The sequence below is a fragment of the Colletotrichum paranaense genome, assembly GCF_030867605.1.
Source record: "Colletotrichum paranaense strain IMI 384185 chromosome Unknown Scaffold_26.1, whole genome shotgun sequence".
NCBI classification, from domain to species: domain Eukaryota; kingdom Fungi; phylum Ascomycota; class Sordariomycetes; order Glomerellales; family Glomerellaceae; genus Colletotrichum; species Colletotrichum paranaense.
In genome coordinates, this window is record NW_026848984.1 from 288,257 (window position 1) to 307,807 (window position 19,551).

General features: G+C 53.4%; 4 protein-coding genes across 4 annotated transcripts; 1 reads left to right on the top strand and 3 right to left on the bottom strand.

Moving 5' to 3' along the window:
• Window positions 1-5,341: 5,341 nt before the first annotated feature.
• On the bottom strand, window positions 5,342-7,074 carry CPAR01_16588 (uncharacterized protein; the record flags this gene model as incomplete). Its single annotated transcript, XM_060500833.1, has 3 exons — window positions 5,342-5,672; window positions 5,770-6,770; window positions 6,859-7,074. The coding sequence occupies 3 exons, from the start codon at window positions 7,072-7,074 to the stop codon at window positions 5,342-5,344; spliced, it is 1,548 nt and encodes a 515-aa protein (XP_060340542.1).
• A 2,206-nt stretch (window positions 7,075-9,280) lies between these two features.
• On the bottom strand, window positions 9,281-10,119 carry CPAR01_16589 (uncharacterized protein; the record flags this gene model as incomplete). The annotated part of the gene is made up of 2 exons (XM_060500834.1): window positions 9,281-9,455; window positions 9,800-10,119. The coding sequence occupies 2 exons, from the start codon at window positions 10,117-10,119 to the stop codon at window positions 9,281-9,283; spliced, it is 495 nt and encodes a 164-aa protein (XP_060340543.1).
• Window positions 10,120-10,339: 220 nt separating this feature from the next.
• Window positions 10,340-10,690, top strand: CPAR01_16590 (uncharacterized protein; the record flags this gene model as incomplete). Its single annotated transcript, XM_060500835.1, has 1 exon — window positions 10,340-10,690. A coding segment is annotated over one exon (351 nt), but the record flags the coding sequence as incomplete, so codon positions are not given.
• A 3,533-nt stretch (window positions 10,691-14,223) lies between these two features.
• CPAR01_16591 (CAP-Gly domain-containing protein) lies at window positions 14,224-15,223 on the bottom strand (the record flags this gene model as incomplete). Its single annotated transcript, XM_060500836.1, has 2 exons — window positions 14,224-14,712; window positions 14,990-15,223. 2 exons carry the CDS (start codon window positions 15,221-15,223, stop codon window positions 14,224-14,226), a joined length of 723 nt encoding a protein of 240 aa, XP_060340545.1.
• Between the last annotated feature and the right edge of the window lie 4,328 nt (window positions 15,224-19,551).

Genomic DNA, 19,551 nt, shown 5'->3' on the forward strand with positions numbered 1-19,551 from the left:
GGGCCCTTTTGGGGAGGCTGTGGTGGAAAAACGGATATGTCGATGGCATTTCCCGTACCAAGAGTGTTTTGGTGCAGCGGAACGACGGAATAGACAGGGATGGAAATTCTGAGCCGCAGGTTCGACAAAGAAGTTGGAGGCGCAGGAGGTGTGGATCTGAGGATACTAAGACCAAATCGCTGATTACACCACAAAGCTGGGGATGGAACCAGCATAGGTAGCCGTTCTAGGAACTGGCTTTTCTCCGCCAAAATGCTGGTGATTTTCCCGGCGTAACCGTGACATATGCGTGAGACCTCTTACCGGTTATCTCGCGCCTCATCCGGTCGTTGCCTTTCTCACAAGGTTAATCTAGCCGCTTGGCCACAATGATGTAGCCTGGCTTGGCTTACGGCCGGGTGATCGCTCGCGTCCAGAAAGCGTCCAGAAGATGGCAAGAAATCAAAGAAGGTTTGGCAAGTCAGATCCGTCAAGAGGGCGAAAGATCCTGAATCAACGTAGTTGGAGGAATAGAGACGAGAATTTGGCAGGCAGTCGGCCGACCGCACTGTCAGTTGGAATGACGGCCGAGACCGCGTCCTTCGTTTCTCATGGCATGCCCCCCTCATTTCCTCGTAACTTGCTGTACCCCCCGGATTCTAGCGAAGCCATTGCTGATGAACCCTTGGATCTAGTGCTAAGAAGTACGTAAATGCTTGGTTTCTCAGTTTGAGTCTGTGTCAGAGAGCCTGGGCGGGCAGCGGGCATCGTGCATCGTTTCGCGATCTAGGGTTCGGTTGACCGTTTGGGTTGGAAGCGTGGCATGCCGGACCTCCTTCATCCAGAAAAGGGCCGCTTGTATTATCTCGAAACGGCTGCTATAGCCTATAGCCGAAGCACTCATTGCCTGGGCGGCTCAAGAGATTTCGAGATCATGCGGGCACGCTATGTCGAGAGATGGCGGCCGTGTAAAACGTCCCAAGAGTCTAGAGGTGTTGTTCTCGATGGTGAGGCTAACCTTGAACGCGGCAGGCACGAAGGGTTCTCTCTACCAATCTATCGGTCGAGCGTCTTCATGGCATCCAGATGATGACAGCCCGGCCAATCACAATCGTTGCGAGGAGAGAGCTGAGTTTGTAGCTTAGTGAACGAGCATGGACGGGTTGCTTCGGGCGCTCCTGCATTTAGGTTGCCACGGATGTCGCAATGTCGCAATCTTGGTCTTGAAGAAGCAGGCATAATCCGCAAGGTAATTGTGTAGGACCTCCGTCCAGAGTTTTTTCCCCTTTGGTGTGTAAACGCCTTGGCGACCTTTCTTGTGCAAATATCCAACGGGATCCTCCATTGCCTCCTCCTCTTCAGAACTTCAGAGCTACCTAAGCTGACTCAGGACACCGCAGTCCAATGCAGCGCAACCAATCGAGGTCCCGGTCAGCTAAGGTCTAGCTCGGTCTAGACTCGGACTAGTGGCTGAGATGTGGCTGCCGGCGCCGGGTATCGTGAGGCACCGTGCACTCACTGGAAAGCGTGTAAGCAGAACCGGCAATAACACCGACACCGGCACACGCTCTTCGTCGCCATCAACATAGCAGGCTACAGGTCTCAGGGGCCCTTGCTGCGCAGGAGCTGTACCTATGTCAGGCGTCAGGCGCAAGGCAATCTGGCACTAGCCCGCCCCAAGAAGAAGCTGAAGACACTCTGTGCATCCATCGTGAGGCGGCGTGCCTCACTGCCGTGGAAACGAAAGTCCAAGCTGAAGGTCGTATTCCAAAGAAATTGGGCGGTAGCAATGCAATACTCCGTAGACAATGAGCGTTCCATTCCTTGCGCGGAAGGCGGCAGACGAGGGTTCAAGGTAGTAGCGGATGCAGATCCCGTGTGCGATCCGACGGCCTCAAACCACAGCGAATGAAGTGCGGTTGCAGTTGCCAAACAGGAAGGAAACACCAAGAAAAGCACGCGAGCGCATGGTTGTGCGAGATGTATGCGAATCTGCGAGGAAGCCGACACGAAAAGACGCCAAGTTCCTAGTCCGAGGTATCAGGAAGAGACAAGCAGCTGTCGGGAACCCGGAAGAAGCAAAGATGAGCAAACATTTGGTATTGTGATTATCCCCAGGTCCCGTCGTCTACCACAAAGACCTGGAGATACGTATTGCTGGAAGGAAGAACTCTTCCTCCGCTAGTCCCCGCCCGAGGTCCCCCGAACCCAAAAAATACTGGAGCCATGCGGATAAGAGCCCCTGTTCGCCTCGCAGCAAGCGGGGGGTCTGTGCGACGTGTTCCGGGGAAAGAACCACAGGTCCAAGAATGCAGGGGTCCTTCCCAACTCATCTTGACTGACGACATCACCATCAGCCACACAATGTCAGCCACGTCGGCAGCGCGGGGGTGACAACAAGATGCCATCTACATAAGGTACCTACCCAAAGCAGCAGTCTTCACCTCTTTGTAGCAAGGAGGCTATACCGCTCCTAGCTTTTACTCAACCAGATCTCTCAATAGCCATGCACGATGCTCCTCTCGAGACCCGGACGATAAACTTTTGCGCAAACGTTCTCTCTTACGTGTAGAATGTTCGAAAACCCTTTCACTCCTTCACGCCCTCACTGCCGTGACTAAATCAATCCGCCATCTAATCTCGTTCGCGGCCCGCCAGATCTCTCGTCGAATGCCAAGCTCGCCGGCCCGGCAAGACCGTGATCCAAGATACGCGATCCTCATTTCGGCCAGCGCCTCTTGAGGGTAGCGTGAGGTCCGAGACCTCAACCTTTTCCCCTTTCATGGTTCTACAGGAGACTAGAGGAGTACCTTGAATCAAACCACCATCAACCATACCTCGCCGGACTGCTGTGCCCACTCACGGCGCCGAAAGGAAGTACTTGCGGGTAGATTGGGGCATCTGGTCTACCCTTCCCTACCGCATCCCACCGGTCCGTAGAAAACAAGGTTTTCGATCACCTCGACTTTGTGTTACCTACAGTTCATCTGTTTTCTTTTCTTCCACGGGATCCCATCCAGTGCACGATGGGGCCCGCCCGCTCTGAGACAAGACATTCCAGAGTGAATCCGCGAGAGCTCTCAGATGACCACTTACAAGGTCCCCAGCAGTCTGGTTCTCGGGACTCTTGGCACCCTGAGAGCTTGCATAAGGATGATCTTCGTCCACCGGATTTGGATGGACGGATCTAGTCGTCGACGATATCTGTGAGACACGACGAACTCGAGCAAAAAGCCCCTCTGAGACATCTGGAACCTCCTCGGTCCTCCCCAGTGCCATGGTGCCTGCCGTGTGAGCCATCTTCGTGTCTTGGCAAATCACCATGGGCCTGTCTATTGCACAATGATGGGAGCTTCATACATAAGTACAGAAGCATTGTTCAGAGTAGACGGAGCACTCCTTCAGGACAGATCTTCAAAAGCTCCCATAATAGGACTAAGCCAAAGAGATACGTATGTTCTACCATACGCTAGTAAAGGGTAATTACGTACAAATTCACTCGAAAAGGGTGAACTTTCCTACGGCTTCATGTACATTGAATACAATACACAGTAAACATGTACAAATACGCCAAGGTCGGTTCAAGACGTGAGTCAGATGAAGAGTTTAAGATGTCTTACCTTCATCGGGTAATTCGTCGCCTCTGCCAAGGCCCTCAAAGCTCTCGTCATAAGAATAAACCCTCTCGGGCCTGTAGATCGCTCGCAATAGCTTAGCGGTACAAAGAGCTGCAGCGCAAAGACAAACAATCAAGTCAGATTTTCTGACACTACGGAATAGCTTCTAGAAATGCTCGCAAAACTTTATAAACTGGATAGTCAGACAATGGAGTCTTGTGAAACGTTGGCGGTGGCTTCTAAATAAGCCAAACGAAGATCTCGGTCTCTGACCTGGCTGCGAAAGGGAAGATCTTCCAACTTTATGGAGTCAGAAGGCTTGTAAATAACCACAACGTTCAATCCGCAGAGATACTTGCCCCGGCCAAACCTCTCTCAAAGATCCCCAGCGTCCTCCAAGCTAGCAAAAACTTCGAAACGCAAGAATTACCCAGTAAGGAAAAACACCAACCACACCAAGAAGAAGGATCACCAACAATCCGCCCCTGACTACAACAAACTAGTTCATCCCGCCCACTCCTCCGCGCCGCCCATACTCCGGCCGAAACAGAATTCTCCCCAAGGACGAGCTCCTCAAGGCAAGGTCCCTAAAGCCACGAAAGGAAAGAACCTCGGGAACTTCCCGTTCGTTGCCACTTCTTCTGCCTTACCTAGCTACTTCCTTCGCACCAAGAGGGGCAAGTATTTCCGCTACAGCTTTGCCTCTCCCCTCCTTCCCGTTCTCTTTATCCGTTCACAAACGGGTTCCTCCTCGCCGTGCTCGCCATCCTCTTCGCCGCCGCCGCCGAACTTTCCGCGCGGAACTATCCACCTCTTTCCTCCTCTCCTTGGCCCTCCCACCTCCTGCCTTCCTTCCGCTGGAGCTGGTGTAGGCACCAAAACGCCACGCATCAAAGTAGATCTTTGCCGTCCAAGGTAGGCTGGACGCTAAACCCGTTCTTCAACTTTTCTCTATCCCCTTCAAGCCACAAGAGCCCGCCCGTATCGTCCCCATCGTCTTTGGCGTCAATTGATTCCAGATGGCTAGTCTAGGCTCTGAGTGTGTTCGACTATTCTCTCTCTCTCTCTCCTTCTCCTACTTGCCAACTCTCAAAGAGACATGGGTGATGGTTCACCAACAGGCTAGTCGAGTCATTTAATTCAGATCGTCATTCAAATCCTGTCTATGCTATGCACTGTTCGCTCCCCTCCTTTGAATAACATGCTCTGGTTTTGCTTCTAAAACGATAAACAGCCCGTGTGGTTCCTAGGCCCAACCCATGGCTGAATTTTGCAGGCGTTGGGGTTGACGACGGCTCTCATTTCAAACCCTTCCCCTCCTTGCCGTCTCCATCCCGAGCCATCAGCTTGATGGCGTTTGTCCGTATCCATCATGCCAGGGCTGACTCCGTTGAACAACACGGGCTAGCCAAATGTACAGTCACCGTCGCTCAACGTTCAACGGCTGAAAGCAAATGCAGTAAGCCGGCGTCACATTTCCGCCATGCTTCCATAACCCGCTCAACGCCATGCAATGCTGTCCTTGATGTTGTTTTGTGCCCAGAACGCCAATGTCTATCCGCCGAAACTTGAAAAGGGGATCTCTTCCACATTGATGCCTGTGCCACCCTTCGTCATCGTCAATGTGTGTGTTGTGCTGTTGTAGTCGTTGTTCTCTCGTGTCGTTAATATTTCCTCCAAGACTTGCTTGGGTACACCCGCCTTTCGTAGTCTACGCCAATGTGCTGAATGCCCTTTACGTTGATTTAGGGCTGAGGTCCCGTTCGAATCCGGAACTTGTCGCGCAGCTTGTCGGCTAATCTTGCCCTGCGGCTCCTATCGTTCCTCTCCTCACCTCCAACGTCGACCGTGCTGCTCCCAGCCTCACCTTGTACTTGGTGCTGGGTACGGTATTGTCGAAGGGCTTGAATACGCTCTTCTGCCGAAGCATGCCTCAACCTGTTGAGGTCAAACAATCGTGTTCTCCGTCGCTGCGAGGTGGAAGAGCCATCACTCTCATGACCGTCCAGCTCAAGCGGGGGCGGAAGTTCATCACTGGGATTCTCTGCTTCGCCTTGTGGGCGGAGGTCAAGACGGCTGAAAATAAGTGTTAGCAGAATATCCAGTGAAAGCCTAGTACGTGTCTGAGACGACGCGGCATGGGCTCTGCGAGAAGATAACAAACTAAACTCACCATAACGGGCATGTGCCTGAGACGTTGACCAGCCAGGGGTCTACACAATTGGGGTGGAACTTGTGGTTGCAGGGCAGCACGCGGACATCTTCACCCACGGTGAAATCTTCGGTGCAGATTGAGCAACCAAGATGCTCATCCTCCTGTCCTCCAGCAGCTGGGGTATCGGAACCAGCACTCTTGGCGGCGCCGGCGACAGTTGCAGCAGCTCCGCCTGCAGAAAGAGCACCAGTCGCAGAGGCGGCCGCATCGCTCGTCGTAGCGGGGGCTGTTTCTGTCGCTGTAGCTGTGGCCCCGACATCCTTGGTACTCACTGAAGCAGCAGCACCCTGCCTCTCAACGGCGGTGTCGTTGGTTGGTACGTTTGACGCGCTCTCCAATTCGATATTAGGATCCGGCTTCGCCTCCTGCCGCTCGCCAAATTTGACAATGGGCAGGGTATCCAGCACAGCGCGAGCGAGGCCCTTGGCACGGCTCTGGCGGGGACGGCCGTTGAACCCGTTCCTGGGACCGTATCTTTCAGGGTAGCGGTGAGCCCTGACGGCGCCGGTGGCGATGATAATCAAGAAAAGCAGTGTAATCAGACCCGTAATGCTGTACAAGATGCTCATGGCGACAGCAGAGTTGTTGCCGCCGCCGCCGTTTCCACCATCACTCGCAGCACCTGTCGCGTTTCCTGTGATGATGACCTTGAGCTGGTCCGCCTCATTTGTGCCGTTGAGAATACGCAGGGCTTGTTGAGAATCTCCAGCATCCGCCATAGTGAAGATGGAGTAGTATGTCAGGTCCGAGCCGGAAAGCATACACCAGTTGCCGACCGTGCTATACAAGACAATAGCCTTTGGCTTGTTTTCCATCAGGGTGCCCAGCATCATGTTAGGGTTGATGAAGCCACTGCCGTCTTGGGTGTCGCAAGAAAGGTACGCGACCTGAGTATTTGATTTAATTTGGTTGTAATTCGAAGAGTCGGCGGCTACCATGGTACCCTCAATACGAACGGCCTATTGGGTTGTTAGTAAAGTGTTCCACATCCTTGGATGGGCAGCGACAGTTTTGCGCTGCTCGACCAGGCGACGGAAGGTTTCGTACCCCGCGAACAACGTCGGACTGATTCAACCCCAGGTTCTCCGTCGACGGCATGACGATGAACGACAGTGGGACAGTGCCACCAGCCGTCGACAGGGACATCTGCATGGCCGACCTCTCGCTCCACGATGGGATATCGTTCTCGGGGGTGATGGTTGCGGCCTGCGCCATAACACCGACGACGGCGCAAGCCAGGACCCGTAGCAATAACGACGCCATCTCGCCTGTCGATTGGATTACGCCTCTTCTCACGTTCGCACGACGGTCGACGTCGCTTTTGGGCGGAACGGAGGGAGAGGGGAAGAGCGACGGGAAGGGTTGTCAATTTCGAACGATAAGTGGTGCGACCTGAGGAATGAGGAGGCGCTCGAGGAAATATGTCGGAAGAGTGGTGCAAAAGGCGTAGACTGGTTGGTATGATGGCTCAAGTCGCACGAGGTGGAGATGGCAGCACGCAGCACAATGCGTTCGCAGATTTGGTGACGGGGAGTTTGGTCGGGCTCGCTTGCTGGCAGGCCGATTGTTGGAAGAGGAGGGGGATTGGCGTATCACATCGCCTCGGAACCGTGAATATCAGATGGTTATTTCCATTCCCAAGATTTGATCGTGTAGCGGCCGAGCGAATGTGCAGTTGTTGTACTCAGTTGAAATCGTGCCTGTCTGCGGGGTGGTGGCGGGTAAAGTTTCGGGGTGTCGTTATCGTTATTACTGTCGCAATCGTCCGTTTGTGATTTGGGTGAATGTTGAGATGCGGATGGGAAAAAGAAGGGCGGCTCGGCGGGTAGTGGTGACGGGGTCGTGGGTGGTGGTTGTAGGAAGAGGAGAAGGAGGGAAGAGAGACAAAAGTCACCGGAAGGGATGGGGAAGGAACGGTAGTGGCGGGTCACCAAAAGAGACGCACGGCAAGTGAGCCGGACGGGCATCTGCGGTACGAGACTACGAGTATTCAAGGTGTAGGGATACATGGGATTTTGGTGGTCTCTGGCAGGGCCAGCCAAGTACCCTTGTCTACCTTAGTGGAGGAATCGCGAGCGCCAAGACGAATGTGGAGAGACGGACAGCGGAGGTCGGTCTCACTTGCGGCGACACAGGGCAGCCCGGGCACCCGGGGGGTTGGTCAGCTGTAGCAGAACTGGGACAGGATAATAAGGTGCGGGCTGTGGATGATGTGGTCTCGTGTCGGGTTACTCGACGGGATTATCCAGTTGCTGATAATCCATCGCAGTCTACAATAATTTCTCCGAGTGTAACAATTGGCTAGGGGGTCATGTACAACTGTACATGTCATTCTCCCCTCTTGACCGCAGGGAACAGAGCCGCAATTGAGGCACAGCAAAAACTTGAGACAGCGAGGAACTCTGTTCCAACGAGAATATCCGTATCGCATAGCGTATATCGCGCCATTTGGGACGTTAAGTTGGTAGTTAGTTGCGGTTTATTAAGGTATTATCTGAATGACCAAGAGCTGACCAAAACGGCGAATACGTGCATTATCCAGTATCTTTCCTTCCAGTTGCCAGTGCACATCACCACCCATCTGCAATAAGCTAAGATGAACCTGATCTGATTCCACGACAGACGAAGCTAAAGTCCCACTCTGTCGAGGGTCATGTCATATTTCGCGGGCTGTGACTGGGTCAGAAGATTTGCCTCAGATGCCCGGTTTTCTGACTTTCAAGGTTGTCTCTGACCTTTCGAGACCGCGCGAGACCACACTAGAGAGTCAGGAACGTTAGTGAAGCGAGTCGAGGAGCTCCGTCCAAATGTACCCGCACGCCTAAAACCGGGTGGGGTGATACCTTACTCGACGGGGCCACGTCAATCGCAAATATTCCGAGGTACCCGCCTGCTTCGAACTTCGAACCTGTTGCTTTCTCAATGTTCTCTCAGAGTTCAATGCTTAACTCTTTTGTCTCCATTCTTAGGTTTTCCACATTGCCAATTGAATGGAAGCCATCGCATCCGAGAATTTGAGTGCTCGAAATACCTTCTTAGGCAGGTGGGACCTCTAACCTGTTTTCCATTCATTGCGCCTCATTGGAAATCAAAAACAACTTGCTCACGAGACTTGAATCGCGATATACGGATGTTATCGAATCAACTTGCTTCCGAAAGTGCTCTTGTTTACAATCACAAACCTGCGCGACGCCCGTTCAGAGAGGGCGACCATTTCCCGTGTGTTTTGACGGAGTCCCCGGCAGCAAAATCCCGAACAAAACGGCAACATTTGGCGCGTTCTGACTGGCCTACGCTCCTTGGCTCTCTCATCACCGCAAGGTAAAGAGGGACAGCCAAGCCTGGGCGTTTGCTGGGCGGCCCAGCAGACTTGATTCAGAATTCACCGTGTTCATTGAAATACCAGTATCGAATTGTTACACCAAAACTCATTTCCTCGTCGTGATGAGAATGAGCCCCAGTAGCCGAGTCACTTCGCGAGTTCTCGCACAGCACGACTCACACCTCGAGTCAGGCCTTCATTTCGTCCCAGGCCTTCGATCGAACTAATGCCTTCTGTCATCGGAGAATAACCAACGGAAAATGATGAGAGGAACTCCTGCACGATGGCACGAACCACCAACTGACCGCGAACGCTGTCATGGCTGCATACGAGACACTAGATCCATTGCGTAAGCCCATCAACATCAACAACACCATCACGTTCCTGGCAATGAAGCAGCATCAACAATAACAAAAAAAAAGACAACGGCACAGCCGCAGCATCAGACGAGGGGGTAAGAGCCTCGATCTGCCCTCGGCTCCCAACCCGAGACGTCGGGGACGAGAGATAATCACAGAGTATCCGTACACAACAAGATAACGAGAGGCTCAATTATGCGACACGGAGGTTAACCGCCAACCGGCAAGGTCCATAACGGCATGGAAAGAGGGGCAAAGCCGCAAAAGCCGCAAAAAGGGCTGGCCCAGAGCCTCAAGCAAAACAAACCGCAGCAGGAACACGGCAGAAGGTGAGCCGCATTCATTGTGCGACACCAAGTATTCGGGAAGAACCCATTTCCCCTCCGAAAGACAACCGCCTAAGCGTGCCTGCTCTCCCTCCTCCGAATCCCGGCTCGCTCGCGGGGGACAGCTCGCAAGGGGACGATGGGGATGAGGAGCCTCAGAGCCCTTGCACAGATCGCCAACGCATCTGATGCGACCGTAGGACCCGGTCTTGGCAAGCCCTTCGAGACTGCCCTGTGACGCCTCACAGCTGCCTCCGTTCAAGCGGGGCCCCCCGGCCAGTGCCAACCCGCTTCGGATCATCCGTAAATGCTATGCTCCCTCCGTTTCCTATCCTGATCCAAAATCTGCCGTATACATAAAAAAGGCCTGGAATAGCCCCCTTTTCTTTCGGGATGCGGGCGACGGACGGGATGACGAGAATCAACACAATTGGTTTCGTGGTAGGTAGTCGGGACGGGGAATTAGTGATGAAGAAAAGGAAGCTAATGTGATGCAAAATGCGTGAACGTCCCATGGGGAATCTGTAACCACACAGACAGCCGCGCCCCTTTCACGACTTCTTCCATTCTTCCCCCGCAAAACTCCCATATCAACCGCAAATCTGGTCCTCGGGATCCCTGCATCCCGACCGTCCCGTGCCTCGCCAAAACTCCGGACAGCCTCCTCTCTCTTCTCTTCTCTGTCCCGTTCCGTTCTGTTCTCTCTCTCTTACCCTCTCTCCCGGCCAGCCGAGCCAGACTTATCCAGCAAGAGGCTCAATGGTTTCGGTAAGCGGGTAACAGGGGGCAGACAACCACTCTGTCCCAAGACCTTACGCGCTGGCGCCCCCCCTCCCCCTTTTAGCCGAATGAAAAACCTCCGACCACACTGAGACGGCGAGCCCCGTTTGAGCGCAACTCAAACCGATAGAGCTCAATGCTATATCGTCCATCGCACGCCCGGTTGTCTCATCTATGCGCTGCCCTTCATTTTCCCCTCCGATTGTCGTCTTTAGGCGTACTTTACACTTCACCACCGTTGTCTTCTGCATTGCCTAGTTTTAACCAGTAGTCTTCTTCGCAAGCCCTCACGTAGGTAGTTCGTTACCTAAACTCATCTCAGATCCTAATTATTCCGCGTATCGGACCGCCAATATCCCCTCGCCTGATATCGATTCACTTGAGCGTACCGCGGCAAAGCACTCGCAAACCATCTCTACTCATCCAAGTACCGCAGAGTCTCAGACCACACTCCCATCAACTCCAGACAACCGCAGCTCCATCTTTGTCGCCATTGACAGCCCACATTCGGGGATCGGCATCAGCCCTGTCGCGCGGTAGATTGGCATTGGCGCCCATCTCAGCCGGTCTAGACAGATCGACCTGAACCATGGGCAATCTATCCGTACCTGTACTCCTTGAGTCTTTTTGACGTCTCGCCAATTTGGTAGTCCGGCAGGTTATAGTCAAGGACCAGCACGTAAACCACTATGTACCGCGAACCCCCTTAACCTCTGACAACGACGTCCCGTACAGATTGCAAAAAGAGCCTCAAGCGAGAGAAAGAGTTCCCATGGCTAGGTCCATGCCCTAGATCATGCCCCCTGTATAACGAACCCTGCCTCGTTGTCCCTCGCCAGAGAGGGCTCTGCTTCAAGAAGTGACTTGATCTCCGGTCAGTTCGAATACCAAGTTCTTGCGTAGCGTTTGGCTCTTCAGTCCACTCTCTGGGGATAAGTAGCCCTCGGTCTACCCGCTGACCTTTCTCCTCCGCAATTCCACGTGGTGTTCTCTTTCCTGCCACATACTTTTGCTGAACCTTTTCCTCGCCCAACCTTGTTCGCCAACATGTGCTCAGGTGAGCCACTGCGTTCCGCATCTTCCTCCGAATACACTTCAGAAGAAAACCTCCCGAGGAGCCCGGATACGTTCTCGGAAGCTGACGCTGTATTCGTTTGGTCTGCTTCGCCAAGGTAAATATTCGGAGGTTTAGGACAATGCCGTGTCCGGCTGGCGAGCCGGCTCCGTCTGGTATGATGAGCCCATTCTCACATGGGCAGCTTCCGCTTCCGCTTCTGTTTGTGAAGCCTCGCCTTGACTGAAGGCGCGCAATCGCGGCTGCTCGCCGTCGCGTCACGAGCAATCCACCTGATCAAAAACCACAGCGCAGATGAAATCGACGTCTGAATCTTTTCTCTCTCAGTTTCGCACTCCGTTCCAAGGCCGAAGCTCCGTACTCGGCTGTCCGTCCCAGGCTGACCCCCGTAGCAGCCCGCCCACGACACTTTTGCAAGGCCGCAAACCCTCCTCATCCACCCGGACCCCCGGTCCTTTCCCGTCTGCCTTTTTTCCTCCTTCGTAAACTACCGCCCGGCGCACACCTCCGACGTCAAACTTCAAGCTTCCCTTCGTCATATCCATGGATGAACAACTCTGGACGATCCGGAGTAGGGATGCGGCCTTTGTCCCAACTCTCCTCAACATAACGTTTGGCATTGCATTATATGCATTGATCTCGCGCTTGTCTGATACTTTTTACTGGACCCCCATCTGGCCAGCTTGACGAACGCCACGCCAATGCAAACATTGTTTGTGGTTCGCCCGCCCTTCCATTCGGCTGCTTCGGAACCTTCCCTGCACCTTTGCATTAGGGATCGACCGTCGTTCAGTCTCAGATGCTAAACTCGTCTCTTTGCCATCCATGCGGCAGAAATACTCGTGCTCGTTTCTGCCAAATCTCGTACCTCTATTTCTGAATCTTCACTCTCGTGGCAGGCCGCAGCCGGCTTCACGTGAGACGCAGCTTGTTGGAAGGCATCGTAGAGGTCTTCACGGCATGCAAGGTGCCTCAGTGCTGCTAGAAGCGTGTAGGAACATTGTGTTACCATGCAATCTCGCAGCATTCATATAAAAGATGAAGTTTTCAAGCAATCTGTGCAATGCCATCAGTCAGAGCTGGGGTTGAGAAATCGATGGATAAAGGGAAGGATTGCTTGTCATCTAGCAGCCACACTCGTCGTGCATTGGGTAGAAACACATGCCAGGTATATAGTAGTTGTATTTCCGGCTCAAACACCTGTCGTGTCCGAGAAATTTGTCTATCCCGGATCCATGACTACCGGCTAGCATCGACGGTGCTTCCCCAGATCATCATCTGCCCTATCCGCCAGGAGTCTCAAGACCCAGCACGGGGTCGGCAGACGCCTGATTCACGCTTTCCAAAACCTATCCAAAGTTAGCGAGACTCGGTATTCCCTGACAAACGCTGGATAGGATTCCTGTCTTCGTTCATGCCATTCCTGACTGCAAACTTACTGCATCTTTTGTCCTACACCCCACAAACCCTCCTGTTTCTTTTCTCCGTGTAGACTCTTAACCTTTATTCCATTGTTAGAAGATCAGGCACCGAGAACGAGACCTCACCCTGTCGTCGAGATCGAGTCACGTCGCCGGAGCGGACCATGCGTGATGAAATCATTGACACAAAACGGTATCGTGATATCTTATGCATGCCCCAGGGAAAATTCTGACCTTATAGCCTGCCGGAGGTTTACAATGTGTCGATGGCGTTTCGTCGCTGAAAGAGTCTTCGACAATACTCCGTGATGGAATCGGTGATTCTGACACCAGTACTTTACTACTGCTTCAGCCTGTCCCGCGGAAAGTTCTGCAACAATCGCTGGCAAAACAGCTCATGAACTTGGTCGCGAGGCCGTTTAAAGTCATCCGACCAAAATGAACGTTGGCCCTGATCTGGATGGCGTTCAGAAGCCATCTGGTTTCCGACGCTGAGACTACGGTCAAAAGCATTGTGCGCAAAGACCTGGCTCGGGAAGCAGCCGGTCACAGAAAATAGGCGTTCTCATGCCGCCGGGTCCGAGTCAGAGACTTCCTTCCCGTGGAAGATGCCAGTCGATGGTTGTAGCAGGCCCGGTTCGGATTCTCAAAGACAGGAAACGAACTCAACCCCAAGGCCAGTTCATCTGAAGATGTGCCGAAAGTAGGAGAAAGCAACGAGGTGTCGAGAAATGCGATGGACTTGGACACCGTCCGATATTGATGATACAGATTGGGTCTGGTCCTCAACGACACTGTCGAACCACCGGTTTCGCACACAGGGCATTCTACTCGAAAGAGGAAAAAGCATCGAAACTTCCTATTACTGCATCGACCCCCCAACTGGCGACTTTGCTGATCAGTCCAAGACCTCAGCTCTCCGTCAAAAGAACATGGGCCCATCTCCACCAACCACTCATGGAACCTTGACGCGCAGTTCGTCCCATTTGCATATCCGGACTTTGGCTGGGGAATGCTGCACAGAAGAAACGGGGTTTATCTGCAAGTAGCCACGCGACCATCTGAATAGGCCTTGGACAAGAACTCCAAAGCGCGGTAGAGATGGCGCCGAGATGGCGCTTCGCTTCTGTCAGATCTCTTCCATGTCTTCCAGGTCGTCCAGGACTGGCCAGTTGCCAACCTCAACCCGCTCGGGCCTCACAAAGACTCCGTGCTTCAGAGTCGATTCCTCGCCCCAATACCGCGTTCCGGCAATGCTGCCGTCGTTCTTACCAACGGGTTCATCAAGATGAACTCCGATCCAAGGACCCAGACCGCCAGGGATTTCCTTGACATCACCAACATACCGGACAGTTCCTCTCCGAGAATCTTCTCCGCCCACACGGCATCGTTTACCGACTTGAATGCCCTTTTGCTCGATTTCTTGCTGTAAAGCATCAATCTTGGCCTGCTCGTGGCTTGGCGCGTCGGGGTCGAAGCGACCGAGCTTCTGAGCCTTCTTCCAGGCCAGCACAGAATCGGACTTTTTGGCGTACTCCTCCTCTGGCATAACGTACTTCTCAACTCCCGAAGTATCGGTAAAATTCGGGCGAGCTCCCGCCGGTCGAGTGTCAGCCACCTAATGTAGTACGATCAGTAATGATTCACCTAGAAACGAGCATGGCTGGCCGGTTGCCTAAGGAGGCAGTAAGCCGTAAGTCTCGACAACGAGGCTCACAAGCCATGCTACTGCCGGAGGCAGGTAGTTAATCTCGGTTATCTCCGTGATAATGACTACAGATCACCCTTATAGATCCGACGGTGGCATTGTGGTCATGGAAAGGAGAAGCATGCTCGGAAGTCGACCTAGACAGCGAGCTGGGTGGCATGTTGAGACGAATAAGGGGGCTACTTACATGCAGCTCGGCGTAGGGTGCCAGGGAAAAAGCTGTCAAGTAGGCGCTGTCCTCATCGGATGCTTCAATCGGAACAGTGGCCGAGGCTGTTTTGAGGCTGATTCTCTGGGACGAGGGCGGGATACCGGTAATGGGTTCCAGCTTGGACCTCAGCTGGCTGATGGTCCATGATGGGGTGATGCGGCGCTCTGACGAGGAGTTTTCCGAAATGACATGCAGAGGAACATCGGCCATTGCGGGCAACTTGGGCTGGCTTCTGGGGCCGAATGGAACGAATGGAAAGAAATCAGGGCTAGACTATGAGGAACACGTGGGGCCTCGTCGAGCTTGTTGCGTATCTGGAATTCTGCGGAGGTAAGGTAGGCGAGGGAGTTTTGGTCGGAAGACGTTGACGAGCCGCGAAAGGCACGATGACGGCAGGGTTCTGGAACCGAACAGATTAGGTACCAACCGGGCAATTTCCTCTGGGCCGAGGAGGGGGCTGCACAATAGGGCTGGATGGGAACGAACCCGTTAGATGCCAAGTCAGATGCACGACCCAGTGGCTCTTGGGCTGCTGAGTATTGGGGTAGCAGCGGGGTGAACGGGCGTACACGATAGAGTAGTGCGTCGGTAGATTGCCCGGTGACGTTGATTGAGGTTGCAAATGTGTTTTTTTCCTCCTTCGGTCAGTGTCAGGCTCCAAGAACTAAGGTGCGGTCAAGAGAAGTTCAACCGTCGTGTGTGCCTGGACTGAAAATGAGGATCAGTGGGTGAAATCCGATCAAGAGCGAACGTGGAGGCGGTTCAAGCCTCACTTACCAGGAAGTGGGTAACGGAGGGGGTGTGAGACTAGCGCCTGACGGCATTGGCGTCCAGTCTCAACCTTCCCTCAAAGGCTCAAACCCACCAGCCAGCCGTGCCAGCTAAGGAAGGCAGGCTCCAGCCACAAACGATACGTACCTTGGTGTAACCCGTCTGCCCCTCCTCCTCCTCCTCCTCCTCCTCCTGCCTCCTCGTTCTTGTTCCATCTGCGGTGCCCGTCCCTAGGTACCTTACCGCTGGGCAATTGCTCCAAGAGGTACGGCGTACTGCGAGAGGTACTGTACGAAGTACTTCCAGTCGTACTCAAGCAGTCAAGCTCCCGCCCCCAATCCCTCCCAATCGAACGAACCAAGGGAAAGGGAAGCATCATCTGTAGGTACATACCTTACGAATGGGCTTCTCTCCTTCTTCTTCAACTGAGTTGATGACTTGTCAACCCATCCGCCACATCCTTTCTTGTCGGTGTTTCCCCCTCATTCGACCACCGCCTCGTCCTCATCCTCGCCCAACCTCTGTTCGCTCACCGCCACATGAGAACAGCAAGGCCAGAATGAAAAACAGGATTCCCAGTCTTTCAACGTACATCACCAGCCGTCGTTAGGCATCCCTGGGCAAGCCTGACTGGCGGCTTCGTACCAAGCATGGCGGCAGTTCCAACCCGGACACCAGGTCGGGGACATCCACGATACGACATATCCAAGAGACATGCCAACCCGGGTCTTCAGTCAAAGCTGAACCTTGACGCAGAAATAAGAATCTTGCTTCGTGACATTGTCACACAAAATCAGGTGCAGCCGTCCGAGACCGCTTCAGACAAGTTTAACCTTCGGCCGGTGGGAACAATGCCATTGATCATGATTGGCGAGTCGCCGTTTGCACTCCTCAATTACGGGAACCGTTTGGTCGGGAAGCACAACATGGCAACAGCGGCATCGATGCAGTCAAACGCCAGATTTCGCGCATGCAAAGCTCCGTCTCGTCTAGTCCGCTCCGGTCTAGCCCGCGGCCCAATTCTACCCAGGGTTACTTATCAGCACTTGCTTCACAGTAGTCATTGTGGCCTGACAAACGGATCTGGTGTACCTACGACTGCTCAGAAGATGCCAAATCATGGTGTGTAGGACCGGGAAGAGGCATCACCTCCATCAACCCTTCGAAGACAATGCAGAAGAAGCCTCTCGCCATCTCTCTTGCGTACGCAGACACAACAGCGAGCTCCAGGGTGCGTGCAGGGCCACCAGCACCGTGAGGATCTGACCACTGGTGAGGGACAACGCAAACGGATAAGATGAAACATCCATAATCATGTTCGTTGCAGAATCATGATAACCCACACACACCTGCCCGCGCACATACACACAACCATCTCAGGTTCAATCTGGTTAGTCGGAGCGGGCATGGGACACTTGCTCGCACGCAGCCGATGACAAGCTGCGGCAGAGAGCCTTCGACTCGGGATGGACAACCCCATTGACACACACACACACACACACACACAAAGCGCTTTCTTTTCGAGAACAATCCTTGACCTCCCTGGCGAAGGCAAGATTCGTTTTTCATGTCTATGCGCCCTGGTCACAAATCAATTTTCCGCGTCCGAACTCGACGAGACTGCATTGCAATCATCATTATCATCACGTTTTATTACTCTCAATGAGACTATTGATAACCATTGCCAGGAAGAAGGAACGACGGATTAAAAGCACGCCAAGCCGATTTTTTCGTCCCGCTTGTCATCACCATCATTTTTCAGGAGCTGGACAACCGAAGTCTGACGGCATTAACAGCCGCTGGCCAAGGACGATGTTGAGCGTTTGACGGACAAACCACCTCCACTACGCGCTAGATCTATCCTTGCTACCCGATCCGCCAGTGGGCTGCCGCTATGCCTAAGAAAGATCCGGTTCTGCAATGCTGGTTGCCGTTCACCGCCACGTTGGGTTTTGTTTGTGTCACCGACAATTTGGTGCTCAGGTCGAATCCTTTTCGAGGCGGTAGGAATCATCTACTGCAAGAAGACAAGGAGACATTGAGTAACTTCGTTCTGACCGCAAGCCCAACGACAACATCTAGGCAAAGGATGATAGGGACGAAGGAGTGCACATATCACGAGAGCAGCTTTTCTGCCCCAGGATAGCCTGAGCTTCACCAAACATTCACAATCCAACGCTGGACAATGGGCTACACGTCCACCTGTTGTGAGGAATATGCTCATCCATCTGTTCCTCTTCGCAGATCGCTTCATGACGTCGGTATCAGTCATGGTGCGGGAGCAACCAGAAAGGCAGCTCCGGGACAGGGATCTCCACAGGCGCATAGCCAGCGCAACACCTCTGGCTATATCACGCTCTGCTAAGGAGTCCGGAAGACGTACCGACTACGAAGATGGAAGTCCCCTCGCCCGTTACTACCCTTGCCCTTGTTTCCAATCTATTGCCGGGCCACCATGGGGGCTAGGGAGTACGATGTGCCTGCCGTGCCAGGTATCTGTAGCATGTCTCGCCTTTTATGATGGGATGAGAACCCGCAAGGCTGGGTTCCCCCTCGAGACGACCTCCTGCTAAGCAAAGCCACGATGCAAGGCCAGCAAACGAATGAGATTTTTTTGAAAGGGGGGCAGCGAGAGTGTTTCCCAATTAAAGTCCAATGATAGTATCCCTTTTGGACGTCAGCCCCGGGATGGAATGCAACCCTAGCCAAAAGGTGCCTGGTAGACTGGTGGGCGGCTACTAATTACGTCGAGGGCCATTTAATAGGCTCTCGAGTCTCAGTGCCACCAGGGCGGGAATCAACGTACATGAGCTTCAGCTCACTTGACTTGCTTAGTCGTGAAAGGACGACGACGGCGACGACGGCTGTGCAACATTCACGCAGCACGCGCGTACGGCCCATAGAGCAGTCATCATAATTCAATCAACAAGCGCCGCAAGCCATCGTTGATCAGACAGATATACAATAGCGTTGTGGCGCGCGAGTTGTTGATCTCTGCTGCCCTTCTCTACGATGTCGGGTTCGGTTACATTGTTTAGTGAGCAAACGCAGCAACAGACGATGACGCGTGCGTAAAACAATACCGTTTTCTTCCCCTGTTGCTGTTGGCGTTCGGACAACGACATGACAAACATGCCGAGCGGGTGTCGGGCCATTCTCACCACTTATCCTTTTCCCTATGCGGAAGGGTTTGGTTATCATCAATTTCCATGGTTCCCTTGTTTCGCAAGTCATGTAGAGCCCTGGTCCTTGATGGAGGAATCTGGGCGCGGAGCTGGATAGCTGGCCGAGGCCCCCGGTCTGCACACTAAGTCACCAGCCGCATGTATGTCATCTACCGAACGATACCTAAGGACCACAGCAGAGGGTAAGGGCAATCCAACGTCAGTGATATCGATCGGTCTCCTTGGACTTGCTCACCGCGAGCTGCGAAGACCGCAATGTTGCTGCTGAGAAAGGGCAAGGTGCGGCATCGCACCCGAGTCAAGAACATACAAACTACAAAGCCAGATGTTGGCGGCGGTGAGCAGTTCTGTTGGTTCGTTGTGCTACGTAAAGAATGGCTTCTAGACGGTGTGCCCTGGTACATTGATAGTTGGCGACGGTGCTGGTGTCTGCTATGTTAGACTACCTTAGGATGAAAGGGCAGCCCGAATCATCCTCAGGGCAGCCCTCCACACCCAATTGCCAGCTGACCGACACGTATTCAAGCACTTTTTTGACTATTTTTCGTGCATATTGGGTGCCAGCAATCTACTTTGGGCACG